Source organism: Phacochoerus africanus, chromosome 7 (genome assembly GCF_016906955.1).
Source record: "Phacochoerus africanus isolate WHEZ1 chromosome 7, ROS_Pafr_v1, whole genome shotgun sequence".
Taxonomy (NCBI): Eukaryota; Metazoa; Chordata; class Mammalia; order Artiodactyla; family Suidae; genus Phacochoerus; species Phacochoerus africanus.
Window position 1 is genome coordinate 106,920,398 of NC_062550.1, and position 18,989 is coordinate 106,939,386.

An 18,989-nucleotide genomic window follows, 5' to 3' on the forward strand; every position below is an offset into this window, starting at 1 on the left:
ACCTGTGTGACGTTTCCCTCCAACCCTGATGCTTTACGCAGTAAGAGTAGTTAGTAAGTAGTCAGAAGAGGAAAAACAAAAATAAGGGAATGAATGCCCTGCAGCGATAATCTGGTTATATTCTTTCAGCAGTTCAAAGCTGTTCATATTGCAACTAAATCCTGTCATTTACAGGAAAGAAAAGACTTCTGAGTTTTTCCTATTCCGTTGTACATTCTTGGCAGCCTATCTGTTCTTCCACATCAGGTAAGTCTAACCCATGATTAACTGCGGTGTTTCATTCAATGATTTTTACTTAGTGCCTACTGTGGGCAGGCTGTCTCCTGGGCTATTACACTACTAAATTGAAAAAAAATAAGACTCTCATTTTCAATGAGTTTATGCTACAGTTGGAGGTAGCTGAAATCACACTTGTTAGTAAGTAAATAAAAAAACAGGGATGGTGATAAACTTTATGACTAAAACACACAAGGACAGTGGGTGTAATTCTGGAAAGAAGCCATGTGCGTGTCCCTTTGGACTGGACAGGTGGAGACAGCGCATGTGAACAAGGGGCATCTGAGGAGAGATCTGATGAGAAGACGCCTGCTTTGACCTGGAAGAGAGTCACCACAGGCAGAAAGACAACTACGAAATCTGTGACAAAGTCCCCAGAGCAAGGAGTTCCCGTTGTGGCTCAGTGGGTGAAGAATTCAACTGGTATCCATGAGGATGCAGGGTTTGATCCCTGGCCTCACTCCATGCGTTAAGGATCCAGCAGCTGAGCATAGGCTGAAGATGCGGCTCCCATTCAGCCCCTACCCCGGGAACTTCCACATGGCCCGGGGGCAGTCCTAAAAAAAAAAAAAAAAAAAAAGTCCCCAAAGCAGGACAGGTTAGTATTTTGAGAAACAGAATGAAAGCATGGAGCTAGTGCACAACGGTATGAGGGTAGTTTAAGGGTTAGATAGAAGGCCAGGTTATGTAGGAATCTGTAGGGCTTCATAAGATGCTTGGATTTTATTTCTTAAGCACAGTGGAAACCCAATAGATGGTCTCATGAATGACAGTTTATCCTTTCACCCTGCTGTGTGAAGGATGTTACTGAAAAGGAACCAAGTGGAGGCTGGAAGTCTCATTGGAAACAAGGTGAAAAGCAGTGGTGACGTGTCCCGGGCCAGGGGAGGGAGGGTAGAAACAGAAAGAAATGTCCAACCAAGGGTATATTTTGGAGGAAGAGACAACAGCACTAGCCGTAAATAAGATGTGGGAGCAGTGACTGGAAGAGAAGAACAAAGTTTGGATTCATTCCCAGCTTTCATCCTTAGTCTCCCATTCAAGACATCATGAATTCTAACCTCTAGTCTGCAGCAGCCTTAGTTGCTAGCATCTTGCACAGCACTTCACAATTTGCCTGCTATTTTTTCATCACGCTTGGGTCATACGATTGTAGAATGTCAAATGTGGATGATGCCATAACATTCTTCCTTCCACTTGACAAACTCTAACTCATTCTTTAAGTCTCATCTCTTCTCGGACTTCTTTTGTGATACATTTGTTGACTCCACCCTCATGTAAGATTCAGGAAAACCCTGCTACACTATTTGTCGCATACATTTCCATGACAGCCATTTTTTTTTAAAGTTTTTGATTAACTTTTTATCATGTTCACTAATAAACTGAGCTCTCAGAAAACAGAGATTTTTTTTTCTTTTTTGCTTGTTGTAATTCTTATTATATGAGTTGCAGAATGAGTGATGAGTACATAAAAGAAAAAAAATCGGTGACTTCCCTCTTAAACCATGGCAACTGCTCACTATATCATTTCTTCAAATTTCTAGTAGTCACCTTGAACTCTTGAAAATGCAGCTTGTTCCATTCATATAGGTCTAATTATCAGGCACTTCTTATACTGAATTTAAATCTTCAAGTTTTCACCTTTGATTTTAGTTACACTATTCACTAAATGGATAAAGATATGCCAAATTCAAAACTACTTTTATACATTGTAGAGATAAATGAGTTATAAAAATTTAATACAGAATATCCTTGTGCTGTACAGGAAGTAGGATTAATGTGAAATTCATTAACTTCCAGAACTCAACATTATATTTAAAGGACTCAGAACATTCAATTTGCAAGAAAGAGTATGACGAGGCATATATCAAGATCCCAGAAGGAATAATTAATGACCAGAATGGCCTAGAAGTGGGCTGAGAAGGAGGGAAAAATGTCACCATCACCCATTCATCTTCTCATTATATAGAGGTGATTTAATTTCTTTAAATATCAACCATATGCATGTTTATACATATTCATATACATATTTTTTAAAATTTACTCTACTTAAAAGCATTGAAGCCTTTTCCATTATAAATGAGCTCTGAGTGAAATATGTGCAGATCTTCCAATGATATCTTCCCAGCACGAATTTTCTAGTGAAAACACCTCTGATATCTGTGCATACAGGAAGAAATGAAAAGTGAAGGAGTGCACACTGCAGACTCAGGCATATGCGGGTTCAAAGGCAAATGCCTGCCAGCCCTGTGACTTTCAGAGATTATCACTATTCTGCCTTGAAATTGCTGCTTCTCATCTCTATAAAATGGGGTGCCATTCCTTTCTCATTGGCTTATGACAATGTTTAAATGAGAAAATGCATACAAATCTTGCAATACAGAGACTTGTACTGGGTAAACACTCAACAAATACCACTGTGAAATAGTAAATTACTACCATTATCAAATGATTAGCAACGCCAGAAAAGGCTGTCAGGGATTTTGCAAGAAAAATTCTTAAGTGATGTTGGCCCAGAGTTGAAAGGCCATCAGGGGTTACATAAGTCACATGACATGACTCAAATATATCTTTCACTAACAGTGAAAGACCTTGAACACCCCTACCCTGAGGGAATTTATATTATCATTTATAAAATTACTCTGAATTTAGAAAAGACTTCAAGCAACCTTTGCCTCATGTGTAGACTATGATGGGAAATGTTCTTATTAGATGGTTTTATTCATTTTCAACTACTTATTACTGATAATAATACGAATAACAACTAACATGTATAAACGATTTACTCTGAATCTGGCTCTATGCTAAAGTCCTTATATGAGATTTGCCTTACTTACTTTTTAAGACAACCAGAATGAGGTAGTTACCCTTCTATCAATATTTGCAGGATGAGAAACTGAAGTTTGAGGTAGACCATTAGCCATGGGTTGTTTACTGTGAACTATTTTCTCTGTTCTAAGTCCTATATGAATATTAACTCATTTTCTCTTCAAAATACCCTTATGAGGAAGTGTCTATTATTATTATTATCCCCATTTTACAGATTATAAAACTGAGGCTCAGAGTCTTCAAATACATCACACAAAGGTACATGACTAATAAATGGCATCATCAGGATGACCAGCCAGGGCGAGCTGCATCTTGGGGCTACTGATTTCACAACACAAGGTATTATTTCTCAACAAAGGCAGAGCAAGCAGACACTACAGCCTGTGATCCTAGCTCCTTGGCTACATTATCTCACTTTTGTAATCTTCATTTTAAAGAGAACACAAAGAAACTCAAATGGAGGCTTTGGCAGTCATGCAGCAGATTCAGGCTTCAGCCTTTAACCTGCCCTGCTTCCTCTTTAAAACTAGCAAAGGTTACATTTTCAAATGGAAATCATTATCCACTGGTTATATTGTTGCAAACAAAGAAAAAAGCTTGCTGCTTTTTAGCAAAAACCTTGCTCAACTGGTGGATATATTCTTTCTGCTTAGATTTATACTTTCCCATGAAATTCATGTGCGGTGATTCGAAAAGAAGGATTTTTACAGAATATGCTTGAGAGCCACAAGTGTGCTGAGTAGGACCTATCTTAAACTTCATAATTTTTTTCTTTTCTTTTTGAAATGTGGATTATGATTTTGACATCTTAAATTCTCCAGTGTCAGATAAGGTCTCTGGGGTTAGAAGGATTTGCAGACTCCCGCGTGATCCAAGTACAAGGTCGTGAATGAATTATTGCTATAAAGTCAGAAGAGCAGACTTAAATGAGGCCTGAACTATAACTATACATTTGTTTGGGTGAGTGTATAAAATTCCAGAAAAAGACATTTAAGGCACTTAGATTTTTCATTCGGGGAAAGCAAAGCATTATCATTATTTTCTTTACTTAAAAAAATCCATACTTTTAATCAATTTAATAAAATTTGTAAACTGTATAATCTTGAGTGTTTCCTATTTGCAGTAGGTCCTACATCCCGTTTTTCCCCTCTGGTTGAACTGTGCACCTGTAAAAAGGACAGACATTATTCCTCCCTGGCCATCTCCTCACTGAAAAGACAGTGAATAAAAATGGAGACACAGGAGTTCCCGTTGTGGCGCAGTGGTTAACGAATTTGACTAGGAACCATGAGGTTGCGGGTTCGATCCCTGGCCTTGCTCAGTGAGTTAAGGATCCGGCATTGCCATGAGCTGTGGTGTAGGTGGCAGATGCGGCTCGGATCCCGAGTTGCTGTGGCTCTGGCATAGACTCGCAGCTACAGCTCCAATTCGACCCCTAGCCTGGGAACCTCCATATGCCGCGAGACCGGCCCAAGAAATAGCAAAAAGACAAAAAAAAAAAAAATGGAGACACAGCAGTGCTGACATATTTCTAACTGATGAAAACTTATCACGAAACAACAGGCAAAATGTGCTCTTTTTCTAACTGACTCTAACTTTTTCTAACTAACTCTAGTAAGATACATACTTTAAAACATAGCATATGCTGTATACTTTAATACATGAAAAATATAAATGAACATATTACAAAAACAAATTTACTAAAGTATAAACATAATATTTACAGAGGTTATTATGTTTGCCTAGAAACACAGGCCTAACTATGGGAAACTAATTTAAATTTTATGCTGGGAAAGCAATGCCTTAACAAATGCATTCAACAAACATTTACCATGTGCCATAACATAGAGCAGGCATCTTCTATGCAGCATGTCTGCTAACCTGCCCAAGTCTACGAGCTACGTGCCACTATCCCTATCCAACAGCTGGAAACGAGACCGAAGGATGTTAAGTTTGTCCCCAGGCATGCAGCTGGCAAGGGGCAGGGCCGGGCATGCAGCTGGCAAGGGGCAGGGCCGGGCATCAGTCTACTTCTGCCTGATTCTAGAGCCTCCCCCACCGCTGTGTCATACTTTCTCCCAAGAGTGAAAACGAAAATCCTCTAAACGCTATCAAGTGAGTATTATTTTAAAAGACATTTAAAACACAGTAGGAGTAGCAGCAACAGACACAGGAGACGGTCATGGCATCTGGGTTCCATTTTGCCTTTGCCAGCAAGCAGGTTCCCTTTCAAAGTCTTTTGATTTGGGGGCGGGGGAGGAGGAAAGGGGTGGGGTGGGGAGAGGAGGACAAGCAGGTGGAGGACACAGGGGGCTTTCTCTTGAAGACTGTAATTCCAGGCCTCTGTTTTTCGAATGAAACACTGTTCCAAAACCCTACTACGTGAAACAGGATCCGCAACCTTATGCCGCTCTGCGTACGCAGACCTGTCAGTGCTGAAAAGCTTACCTGTAGATGAAAGGAGCCACCGTGGCCGTGTTTGGGTGGCTGTGCTGCTGTTGTTGCGGGAGCTGGACGGCACCATTTCCCACACTCTGCCCACCGCCTGGTGCCCCTGGCCCAGCACAGGACCCAGCCGGAGCGGCGTGGCTGGCTTCCCTTCCTTCCAAAGGGGCAGGGCAGTGGGATGTGCTCGCTTTCTCAGCAGTTACGGGCTTGGGTGAGGACTGGGAAGGGCTGCCCTTGGGAGTCCTGAATTTTTCAGACTCTTTGCTTGCCGCGCTGCCGGGTGAAACCGTCTGCTTTGCTGTTGGCACCTTTGAGCCTGGTTTTGGAATCCCACTGGAAGATGGGATCAAACTTTCCTTCTTGGCTGCTGTCGTCTTGCTGCCCTTTGGGATGAAGCTTGCAATTTTAGAGGTCTTTTTTGGAGCCACGTCCGTCACCGGCTCTTTGTCATCCTTGACGGGCTTTTCAGTGCAGCCTTTATTTTTGTCCCTGTTCTTTTCCTCTTTTTCCTTTGGCTGTAGCAAAGACTTTTTATTGCTGAGATTTTTGCTTCCAGCTTTTGGAGGGGCTAATTTTGGGGACACTCTGGGGCTGCTGTTGGTTGAGCCGCCACCGTTCAGACCACTGCTGGAGCCCTCCACTTCGCCCGATTCGGGAAAGGCGTCATCCTCCCTCCCACCGTCGCCAGGGCCCGAACTGGGGGACTGGGGGGGGCGCAAGGTAGCCCGCGCGTTCACCAGCTTGAACTTCTCCAGCATGGATTTCTGTCCCGAGGGAGCCGTTTTGACCCCCTCTGAGGCAGGGGGCTTCAGTCTGTCCGCAGGCGGCGTGGGAGAGGTGGCCGGGCTCGACGGCTTCACCGTCAGCATGGTGGAGGTGGCGCTGTGCTTGGCATTCATGGACTTGCTGCGCCAGGGCTTGCTGGTGCTGGGGGACGGGATGGCGGAGGCCGGGGGCTGCCCAGCAGTGCCGGGGGGCTGCATGGTGCCATTTACACCTGAAGATGGCTGAGGTCCTTTGGAGGAATCTGGACATGGTTAAGAACAAAAAACAAAGGCAAATTCTGATGAGATTTCATCAGTCCCATCAAACCACTGAGTAGCTCTGATAACTCTAAGCATCAGAAAGCCTCTCTCTTCTGAGACGGAAACAGACACCCTTACATCCATCACATCTGTGATGTGGCTGTTTTTGTGCCACATATCAAACGTTCAGTGTCTCAGGGACATGGGGGGGCACTTTTTTTCCCTTCTAAAATTACTCTTAGGCAAATGAATTTTATTGGTCACAGACGTCTAAAGATGGGTAAAACACTATCCTCTCCCCTAATTACCAAGCAATTCTCTGTATTTTTTACAATGACTACTGCAGCTCATAGCCGTGAATGGATATTCCGCCTTGCCTTATAGACATGTGTTGTATAATGAATATTGAGAAAGTGCTTTAACCTATTGGGAGCCTAGATTATTATTATCTGATTAAATATACTTTTGAATCATGATTTTGCCTTTTATTAATATCATTGAGTTTTAATTGTATAAAATAAGAATTGAAAGGTATATGTATATAGGTCAGATAATCTACTAAGAAATTATATAAATCATGTCTATAATACATAATACATATAATTCTCATAACAACCCTACATGTTATATATCAGTACTTTCATCCTCATTTTACAAATAATTTTTAAAGCTGAAGCAAAAAAACCCACAGAATTTTTCCAAAGTCACCCACTCTAGACTTGAACTGATTTCAGAGTCTTTGCTCTTAACGAGCACACCTGCAGCCTCCTGCAGTGATCTGAGCAAACTTTAAATTCTAATTTAAAACAAATCAAGCTATTTTGGAGGGACTACGAGAAAATAATTGTCAACTATACACTATATAATAATGACAATTGCATATTGTCACATAAGTACTTGTAATGCACTAGTGTTACTTTCTACTCAGAAATCTCATTATGAAATGAATTTTTATACAACCGTTCTAGCACTGATTAATGCCTGATTACAAGTCCTATTTTTAAACATGAAAAATGAAATCAAAAAGAGATTTTATAACAGGGTACAGAATAAAAAATAACTGAGTTTGCAGTTAAAAATGTCACTATAAATGTTAGCATTTGGTAACTACGCAATTCTAGTCATGACATTTACCTTAAGTTTCGTCCAGCATAATATAAATACCTCCCTTTTCATCCTCTTTTTTAAAATGGAGTGATAAATGATTAAGTTGGATATTTATGTAAAATGGACAACATTGAAAATGTTAACAGACTAGATACTGACAAATCAATGCAAAGCTGTTTCTCAAAAAATGTCCAAAGGAAATATTTTATTAAAAAATTCTGTCATAATATTCAGGAATTAGAGTCCACTAAATTCCATGAAATAGTCATAACTATGAAACCACAACACTTTTAAATGTTTTCCTCAGAAGTATCAGAATGCATGATAAATAATATGTAGTTAAGGCAATCAGTAAAGAATTTTTACTCGTTTTTCAGAAGAAGAATTTTACATACAGAAAAGTTAATAAAGAATTCAGAGACAGGAAAAGAGGTTAAATGACTAAATATATGTGTGAGTTGGGGTTTTTTTAAAATAAATATGTCTAAAATAATATAGTTGTGAAGTTTATATTAATAACAATAGCAGAGACAGATGTATTTCATATTGTTAGTAAACCAACATTGATTTCTAATTCTCACTACCTTTCTACAATCCCTCTTCCTAACTGGTGGAAATTAGTATAATACTGGAAGTGCAGACTCTGGATTAAAATACAGTAGTTTAGTAGTTTACTGGTAAGTCAACATGTTTACATGGTATATTTGAATTTTAAAGCATAGGTTGATACATCGATTTTTTCAGTATCCATGTAAGGTCTATAATTGTGACCATTTGTAGAATATTTGTAGGACTCCATTTGGTTCATGCACAAAGACTAAGGTTCTGAAAAACAGTAGGAGTATTTGACTAATTCCAGACAAACAAATCCAACAAGATTCAAAATACTCAATGTCTCATATACCTTCACTCTCTGTGTAAGTGAAGATTTCAATCTTTTACTGATATTTTTTGTTTGTTTTTGCCTTTTTTTTTGTCTTTTTTGGCCACCCCACAACATATGGAATTCCCAGGCCAGAGATCAGATCTGAGCTGCAGCTGTGACCCATGCCGCTGGCGCCTTCACTCACTGTGCCAGGCCGGGCATCCACCCGCATCCCAGGGCTCCAAAGACACTGCCGATGCCCTGAAGCCACAGCGGGCACTCCTACCTGTTAAGCAGAGCTCATTCCAGGCTATTTCACTTGTGCATCCCTTTCAGAGACTGTCAACATTGCCTCATCCTGTGAATCACTGTCCACAGCAGAGTATACCGATGACCTGGAGTAGAGAGACCTGCCAGACATTTCTCCAGGATAACTCCTACCTACTGATCAGGTCTCAACTTTGACTTCACATCTGAGAAAAAACCCAAACCATTACCCCCACCATCCGTTTAGCTCCTATCCTTCACATCAAGTCTGCATTAGGTGACTCCTCTACCTTCTTCCATAGCTTATCACTTCTATTACAGCCATGATAAATAACTCCACTGCACCTGCCTGCTTCCTCTACTGCACTGTACACATGGCCCTTAAAAGCAAAAGCCATGGCTTGTATTATGCGTAGTTGTCTAGCATGCACAGCACCTTCTAGGTGACAGGCGCTAAACCAAGTATTTGACATATAATAACTCAATTCTTCGAACAGCTGCAGGAAATTTTTAAATTTACCCTCAGCCGGCACATGAAGAAACCGAAGCACAAAGAAGTTAAATAACTTGGCCAAAGTCACACAATGTGTAACTGACAAGTCTGAGAACCGAACTTCGCTTGGATTCTAAGTTAACTCTGTCAATTACTGCATAATACTGTGTTTCAAATGCATATGAATGAACTTCAATAGCTTATCGATTATTACAATATTATTCCTTGAATATAGGAACAGGGAAAACTGTGAATGTCAAATTAATGCTTTTAGGAGATTTCTATCAGTTGTAATGTATTCTTCAATTACCTAGATTCAACTGGAAACTAAGAACACCTCCGAATAAGATGAATTTTCTCAATTCATGCCCATGCATTTCACACAGTGACCTCACTGTATTGCGGATCTTTGTCCAACAGATATAGCTCGATTTCTCTGGTGTTTACAGAAATATTAATGGATGCTCTTCGGTTTCTACAATCTCTAGGACTGGAATCTAGGCAAAACATCTATTAATAAATATTTACTCAGTGGACATTCTATGCAAAACTCTACGAGACACCTTAGAATCTAGTAAGAGGAAAGAAATCAGGCTCAGAAAGATGAGTAACAAATACTAAACGCTGAATGAGTAGGAGGTGGGAAAGGAAATTGTAGAGATCAGAAAGGCACAAAGGGCTGCACCGCTAAGTGAGAGCAGGACAAATGCGCTAAGGGAGACATGCAAGCATTCAAGGCAGGAGGAATACACAGTTTTTAAAAGGAAATTATGCGAATTTTTTTCCATTTATTTACATTTAAAAATATGTACATACACAGGAGTTCCTGTTGTGGCTCAGCAGAAACCAATCTATTATCTGTGAGGACACAGGTTCAATCCTTGGCCTCGCTCAGTGGGTTAAGGATTCGGTGTTGCTGTGAGCTGTGGTGTAGGTCGAAGCCATGGCTTGGATCTGGCATTGCTGTGGCTGTGGTGTAGGCCAGTGGCTACAGCTCCAATTCAGCCCTAGCCTGGGAACCTCCATATGCTGCAGGTGCCACCCCAAAAAGACAAAAAAAAAAAAGACAAAAAGTATGTACATACACCTGCTGGGACACAGAGTCGGAGATAAATATGGTACCCCCCCCCCCCGACCCAAAGTCTCGGGTATTATTGTTAAGAGGAACATGATGGCATCATTGAATTAATCATTACTTTCTTACCCTGATCTTAAAAGTTATCTGTGATATTTCTGATTCTACAATGAAAATAATATTAATAATTATTACAATTATAAAAATCCCAACTGGCATTTTATTGAAGGGTCTTTAATTACCTCACATTTGTTTTCACAACAACCTGATGAGCTGGGAAGGGCTCCTATTTCTCTTCTATTTTTGTGGGGTTTTTTTTTTCATAATGAATTACTTTTTCTATCATTTTTTTGGAAAGGCTCCTGTTTCTAATTCACACTTAAGGAAACCCAACTTTTGAGAGTCTAAAGGACTCATTTGGTGGTGTCAGCCAGTGAGGCGGGTGTGGTGGGGCTAGGATTTGATCCCACAGTGTATGATTCTGGAGTCCAAGCTCTACAACTGTCTTAGCAGATCTGACATTCCAAGTTTCACAATGGTTTCAAGCTTTCATGTGCACTTCAGTCACTAGGGACCCCACTGAATGCAGCTCACACAGCGCTGCAGCAGGTCTGCAGGGGCCCCGAGTGTTGCAAGACATGTTTCCTTGAAAACTCCATCTTGTCCTTCTTGACTTTATCCCATCTTCTTGTCTTACTTTATCCCATCTTCCTTCTTGGAAAAACAGTCACGGTGCTGGTAAATGACTTAAGCTTAAGAGCAAAGACCTAAAGGCATAAGCGACTTAAGCTTAAGAACTGTTATGTGCCTAGAGGTCAGAGTAAGAGCTTAACCCTTTACCACCTAAGTGGCTTTTTAAATAGTGAAAGAACTTATATAATAGTAAACAAACCCTGTATCCTCCACCCATAGCCACTCCTCACTTGATCTCATCTAAAGAGCACAATAAAAGCAGTGTGGATTCTGGAGGCAGGGCTCTTGGTCCCTGAGACCTTGAGTCCCCGGCTCCCACCTCTACTTAAGATAAATGTCTCTGTGTCTTGTTCTATGTTAACTTTTTTTCCTTAAGTTCCACAGCCCCCGTTCTTCAGCCCCATCCTGCTGAGCTGGCCCCGGCACCCGAGGTCTGCTTTTCTAGCGAGCTGTCCCTGGGTGCCAACTCTGCTAGCCTCAGAACTCTTCTTTGAGTAACAGAGTTCGAGTAAATCGGACCACCACGGCAACTGCTGACACCATCAGCTTTAAAGAGCTATTTTTTATGACAGGATCCAAATTGGCTAAATTCCTTAAATGTTCCATAGCCATGCCGCATTAATATTCTCTGGTGGAACCTTGGCTAGTTCCACCTTCCCCTGGATGCCTGGCACTTTGTGGCGACGGATCACTAAAAGGAAGCCCGTATTGTTTTCCTAACGTCCTTTCTCTCATTATTTTAGCCATATGTTTAGTGTATATCTTCTGTGTTTCCACAACTGTTTAAGAAACCAGGGGAGGAGTTTCCATTGCAGCTCAGCAGGTTAAGAACCCAACCAGCATGCATGAGGATGTGGGTTTGACCCCTGGCCTTGCTCAGTAGGTTAAGGATCCAGCGCTGCCACTAGCTGCAGCATAGGTCACCGATGCGGCTCAGATCTGGTGTTGCTGTGGCTGTGGTGTAGGCCAGCAGCTGCAGCTCCGACTGGACCTGGGAACTTCCATGTGCTGCAGGAGCTTTGCTGAGGATAAGAAAAGGGCAGGAAAGGACCAGTCAGGATGGTCATGCTGACATTAGCTAGACTGCTCTCCCACACCAAGCACAGAGAGGAACTTCAGCATCATCACACCCGAAAATGGGACAGGAGGGACTCCAAGTTATAACATCCATATCCAACCCACAGCCACGGTCACAGCGACAGCTGTAAAATGGGTCTCAGATGAGCCCACGCAGAAGACACTTCTCCGAGCTAAACCCTAAACACGTCCCCAGCTCATCTCTTGACAGGAGCACGAGGGGCTTCATGTTTCAGGAAGAGCTGTGCAAATCACAGGCCACTGGGCATCCGGTGAGCACTAGAACAATAAGGGTCTCTCCAGACCCATCGCAGGAAAGCTTGCACAGCAGCAGCCACTGAGATGGCAGCATCAGCAGCTCTGCCACAAATTCTAGTCTCTGAGCCACTTACACACTCAATATTAAGTAGCCTGGTCTCACTGGTACATTTCTGAGTGTTGTTTACTCAGCTTCTGACCGTGACTGAATCATTACCTGGGAGTGGAGAAAAGCTGAGACACCTCGTGCACATGTTCAAAAGCATGACTGCTATAAACTTGGATCTTGCGTTTGCTAGGACGTCATCTGCCCACAGCTATTCTTCATCTCTGGTCTCCAAAAAGAATTTTTTCCCGACTCCTTCTTGTTTCTTTCCCCTTCCTCTACCTCACATCCACCACCACAACTCCATTACAACCAGATAATATTATTCATCAAGTGCTTACTTTTCCCAAGTACTTTGACACATGGTATCATGTTTATTTTTCATTTCTTATTTATTTTAGGGGGCCGCACACATGGCAGATGGAAGTTCCCAGGCTAAGGTTGAGTCAGGGCTTCCGCTGCCCGCCTACACCAGAGCCGCCGCCGTGCCAGATCGGAGCCACGTCTGCAACCTACACCGCAGTTCACGGCAATCTGGATCCTTTAGCCCACTGAGTGAGGCCAGGGGCGGAACCTGCATCCTCATGGATGCTGGTGGGATTCCTAACCCACGAAGCCACAGCAGGAAGCCCACGTGGTGGCAGAGTTAGAGCTCTGCCTACATGCGTCCTATTTAAAGCCATACTTCACACACAACACACCTAAGCCTTCCTCTATTACAAATGAGAACAGCGAAGCTTAGAAAGAGAAACTTGCTTCACATCATACATAGAGTAAAATCTGGAAAAGACAAAATCAAAGTTGGCACCTAGGTGTGTGGGACTCAGCATTTGGAAGCTTTACATGATCTCTCCTGTCTGTGAGTTTGCTGCCCACTCCGAAATTCTGCTGATAAAGGTTCTCCCGAAAGCTACATGTTTGTGTTACACTGAAGGCAACTGAGTAAGTCGCTGAAGTGTGGTTTCCTTCTTCCCCAAAGAGCAGAGTATAAACGAGGCGAACATCACACCGGATACTCTTCCCTAAACTAAACACTGTGTCCTTGGATATCCTATTGGCACCATCCTTCTGAGTTGATGTAAGAACAGATTTTAATTCCTGCTCAGAAGACACCTAAGCTCACAGGGTTAATTTTTAGTTATCTCATATTGCGAAAAATAACTTCGATGACCTGGGGAACATGCCAACCCAGCTCTCAAATGAATACAGGGAGGTAAATGTGGCAGTCGCCACAGACATATGGGAAGCTGAGATAAAGACGATTCTCCCTGGAGCTTCCTCCAGCTTCCGAGCTCAGCGCCAGGTTGCCAACTAGCCTGAGAAAGGACTTGGGAACGGGATGTTATTTGTGTCTTCCTCACAGGGGAGCATGTTGCTTAGATGGAAGCCAACCAGCTTTCAACTCACAAAGCAACAACAAAGTCACCACACACAAAGTCACGACAGCAAAACCCACAGGAGCACCGCTATTTTTTTTTTTTTGTCTTTTTGCCTTTTCTAGGGCTGCTCCCGTGGCATATGGAGGTTCCCAGGCTGGGGGGTCTAACAGCGCTATTTTTAAAAGGAAGTATTCCCTGCACAGCTGGCGCTCTGCTCAGTGACAGGCATGATCTCTGCTAAACACAGCTTAACTTCAGCATCACAGATCAGTAGAGATGGAAGGAAATGAATGGGGCCACAACAATTGGTCTGGGAAATAACTGACTCTCATTGAAAATGATATCCCAAACATCTCAACATTTTGAAAGTTAAAAAAAAAAAAAAAAAAGGAACATTCAAATTTAAACATCTCGTTAAAAAAAAAAAAAAAATTGGAGTTCCAGTGGTGGCGCAGTGGTCGACGAAGCCGACTGGGAACCATGAAGTTGCGGTTTGATCCCTGGCCTCGCTCAGTGGGTTGGGGATCTGGCGTTGCCCTGAGCTGTGGTGTGGGTCTCAGACGCGGCTCGGATTGGATTCCGCGTTGCTGTGGCTGTGGTGTAGGCCGGTGGCTACAGCTCTGATTGGACCCGTAGCCTGGGAACCTCCATATGCCTAGAAAAGGCAAAAGACAAAAAACAAACAAACGAACAAACATCTTGTTAACACCTGACCCCTTGTTACCTCATCACACTGTGTCCCATAAATGACGGCTTGGGAGATGCCGAAATCCTCAGTTTTGCAAAGACTCACCAGAAACACGCAGCTCCTAGAGGGATCCCGGAGGCACTGCCCATTCCGGACGCGTATATATTGACCATTGGTAAGATGCAAGAGGGCCGCTTGGTGGACTATTGCAAAACTTACGGAAGCTTCAATTCACCAGCCAGATTTTTTTAAAGCATGTAATTTTCTGTACAGGTTTGTATAATCTGTGAGCACGTGTATACATGAGCAAATGACATATATGCCCTGGTCTATTTCACCATGTCACTAGATTTATATACCTGATTATGTTTCGGCATTGGAATCCCTAGGATTAACATGACACCATCATATTGACATTATATTATAGGTTAACATAAGTATTAAGGAAATAGAGCAAAAAGTCATGGTAAAATAATTAAATTACTAGTAAAGGAATAAAATGCATTATATTCATTGTAACATATCTGCATTGTGTTGAAATGGAAACAGTTCAGTTCTTTGAGCTTATAGCAATTTAAGAGTAATTTAAAAAAACACAAAGAAAGTACTTAAGAACTAGGTAACTGTGTTTTAGATGTCAAAAATCTATGACAAATGCAACATTCACGCGGAACCTATACTCTGAAAAAGTTCAGTTTTGATGTTGATAAATTCTCAGTATCAATCCTACTAAATAGATGTTGAGTGTAAATGAAAAAACAAAACAAAACAAAACAAAACAAACTTCCACACCAGAAGACACTTTATTAGAATCTAGGAGAACAGGAGGAAATCTCTCCTTCCGCAGATGTGCGTAAGAATCACTTGGGAGAAATAAGGAAGAGATGGGGCGTGCCCTTTGGTATTGCGGCTGTTTCTTAGCAACACAGAAAAACATCTCTCTGTCCAGTAGTAAGTGTTTACAGATCCTAATTCAGAAATGAATTCCAAATAAAGATAGGATATTTACATTCCTAATAACACTCATCAGTTCAGCCTTTTTCACCTTTATCATGTAGATTTAATAAAACAAGAATTCTTTCTTAAGATAATTTGCCTCAGGCATATAAAATGTACATTCAAATGAATCAGGGCATTTTTTTCACAAGATCTCTGACTTCCACTGAACAAGTATTTGATTTTTCTTTAAGGCACACACCCATCTAGAATAATCTCAGAGGGTGCACGGACAAACTGATAAATGCTAAGAATTGGAACATATTATTCATTGGCTGTTTCTAATGGTGGGGTCGCAAGGGAAGAAACTGAAATTCCCCAAAGAAATGCGTCTCTACAAACAATGCTGTCTTCATTTCACCATTTGTTCTGAGAAATTTGTTCTACATTCCATTTCAATGGCGAGGCGGAATGGCATTGCTTTCTATTTTAACATTTCCATTTCGGCCGTCTCCGCAAGGGATAACAACCTATGGCCATGTTCACTGATATTTCGATCCATTTGGCGAAATGAAAATGAGCACACTATTTTTTGGGCTCCATGACTGAAAAGGCTATTAGATGTGTGTTTTGAAGTACAGTTTGTGATTTTCATCTGATTTCTTTTCATTAGGTAAGTCATGAAATTTGTAAATAAGCTCTTTTTACCATCCCATACATGTGAAAAGCTATTGTATTTTCAACAGTATATTTTTTTTAATAAGGAAGTGAAATTGTTCTGATTGTGAATAAACCTTTGTAATCTATTGCAAATTCTACAGATTCTTCAGCTGATTCATAGAATGCATCATCTTGTCAAAGAAAGTAGAAAGTACGTTTGCCTTTAAAAAAATTCAGGGAGCACATTACACATAGTCTGGTTAATTTTACAAGTAAAAATATCTTAATTTATCACATTTAAATGTCACAAGTTTTAAAAGAAGGGCAATTAGAATACTCAATAGAAGTTGCTGGGCTAGGGGTTGAATCTGAGCTGCAGCCGCCAGCCTGCATGACAGCCACAGGAATGCCAGATCTTATATTGCAGCTCATGGCAATGCCGGACCCACTGAGAGAGGCCAGTGATCGAACGCTTGTCCTCATGGATCCTAGTTGGGTTTGTTACCACTAAGCCACCACAGCAGCTCCAGAGTGCTTAACACTTCCTGAATCCTGTCATTATAATATTCTAACCCGTGAAACTTCTTGTTTAATTTTCACCTAACTCGGTCATGCCCAGGATATGTATGCAAACTCGACTGTCGCAGAGATCAACCTGTCAGGAGATGGAATCTGGTATTTTTATATAACTTATACTACTACAAATTTCTCTGTCAGAAAGGTTAAATAGAACATTCTTATCCAAAAATATGTACCATTGGACTAGTCTAAATTATAAATTGTTTGCTAAGTGATGTTTATTTTTGTTTTGTTTGCTCTTACAACTTAAGAAAATATTTTGGAAATATAAAAGAGCATGATAAGGTGATTTAGAAAAAATGACACTGGATGTATTGACATGAAGTTGTAACTCCATATTAATAAAAAATGCCATATAGCATGTAAAGCAAATTCCAGATGGCTGTTATTATGTTATATTATATTATATTATGTGATACAATTTATACTCTAAGTATTACTGGCAATTTACAGGCACTTAATGCCATATTTGTGTATTATAATTATCTGTGAATGTGAGATTATACACTTTAAATGTTTGGAGGTTTTACTTTGTTGGGATTAAAAGTAAGAGCTGATTTACCATAAAAGTTCTTGATTTTTGCTCCCAATAGATACCTAAAAAGAGATCTGCTTACAGGTAAAAGCCTCACAATATATGTCATTTGTCTCCACCTTGAGGTTATGGTAAATATTGCTACTTTCTAATTTCGTACTGTTTTCTAGACAGACACTGGAGTGGGTGAATGGCTATGGGGAAAAAATATGAATACTTGGCTACTTTTGCATTTTTGCCTTTAGACACTAGAAATATTAAAAAGTATTTCACATGACAGAAAAAGATGATATCGAAGTGTTAGGTCCTCTAGGTTTTGAAGTCTCTTTGCCAACGCTATTCCTCAAAAAATATCAGGTAACTGTAGGACTGCTTAGCTAAACTGGACACCTCTGTGTCTAAACATGTTTAGCCCCCTTAATATTTATAGCACACATAGGCTTTGCAGGATGCTGTCTAGGACAGTCACCCAAACGAGGGAGGCGTCTTTCCGATGACAAATTGCTGTCTGCCTCTTCTCTGAGAGAAACATTTCAGAGGTTCTCAAATCAAAGATTTTGGTTTTCTATTTAAAAGACAAATTCCTCACTTCCAAATACACATTGCTCAAGAACTGGGGATGTTACAGAGATCTAGGCACGAGGATTTGTCTCCAGGATTTACAGTCGGTCCAGTGTGGTCTTAACGGGTAGGAAATCTTCATAAAATGGTCTCATTCAAACATTATCCCCTGTCAGCGCATGCCACACACCGTCTCTGTGTTGTGCAACAATTTGAAATGCTCTCAATGCGAGCAAAAAAAGCTTCGACCTGGTTCAAGGAGTTAAACCAAATTTGCAGCCTATTTCGCACTTTTGAATTTCATGCGTTGCTGCACGGAGAGCTAAGGACTATGGAGAGAAGTTAAAATGTGATTGACGGGAAACTACGACCTCGAAATCCGGTGGAACGCCCTAGTTGCCCTCGTCCCTGGTGCGGTCCTACTGCTCCCAGCAGCAGAGGATCTTGATTTTCTCACGGTTTGGGGTATAAACTGCACGTCCGCCCGCTTGTACGCAGGCTCCAGGGGGATGTGCACCAACAGCAGCACCTCTTTAAACACACACCGTGCACACTACAGACGCTTGCGCATCACGTAGTTAACACAGGAGCTGCCTTTAGCACAGACTTCCACCAAGGGCCCGTTCTGCCCAGGGAATTTGTGATGAGAGCATTCTATCATGCACCCTTTCCGGAAAGTAAAACCCAGCGAATCATTTGTCTCTTAGAGGAATAACTAAGGTCCTGATGTTTATCTCTCCGGCTGCTTTTTCAAAGATGAAATACCCGTCCTGCGTGTGTTTGAATTTGTGATGCTCTCACCTTAGCGGCCCAAAACACTTACAGCGCTTAGGTCAACTAAAACAAAAGATTCGGAAATATTTAAGAGAGATTTATGACTTCAGGCTAAGTGTTCATCAAACACGAGAAGACAAAAGAAAATGCTATTTACATGCATCCAGGAGGAAGTCTTTCCCAGAAGGAGATGTTAAACGTGGGGATATCATTATAATATAATTGACTTTATTCCCTTAAATGTTCTGCAGGAAGAAAAGTCCTGAAGAAAGCTGCAATTCAGGAAGAGGCACTTAGAAAATAAAAGAAACTCTGCTGATAACATTTCCATTCCAAATGCCCGACCGCAGCTTAAATA

General features: G+C 41.3%; 1 protein-coding gene across 6 annotated transcripts in view; it reads right to left on the reverse strand.

Annotated features, from left to right (window-relative positions):
* The window catches only part of NAV3 (neuron navigator 3), a 351,685-nt gene that overhangs the window by 180,443 nt on the left and 152,253 nt on the right, over nucleotides 1–18,989 (reverse strand). For all 6 annotated transcript variants that reach the window (XM_047788374.1, XM_047788373.1, XM_047788372.1 and 3 more), the window contains one exon: nucleotides 5,554–6,580. In XM_047788374.1, the coding sequence (XP_047644330.1) occupies nucleotides 5,554–6,580 (1,027 nt within the window). The remainder of the gene's footprint in view (nucleotides 1–5,553; nucleotides 6,581–18,989) is intronic.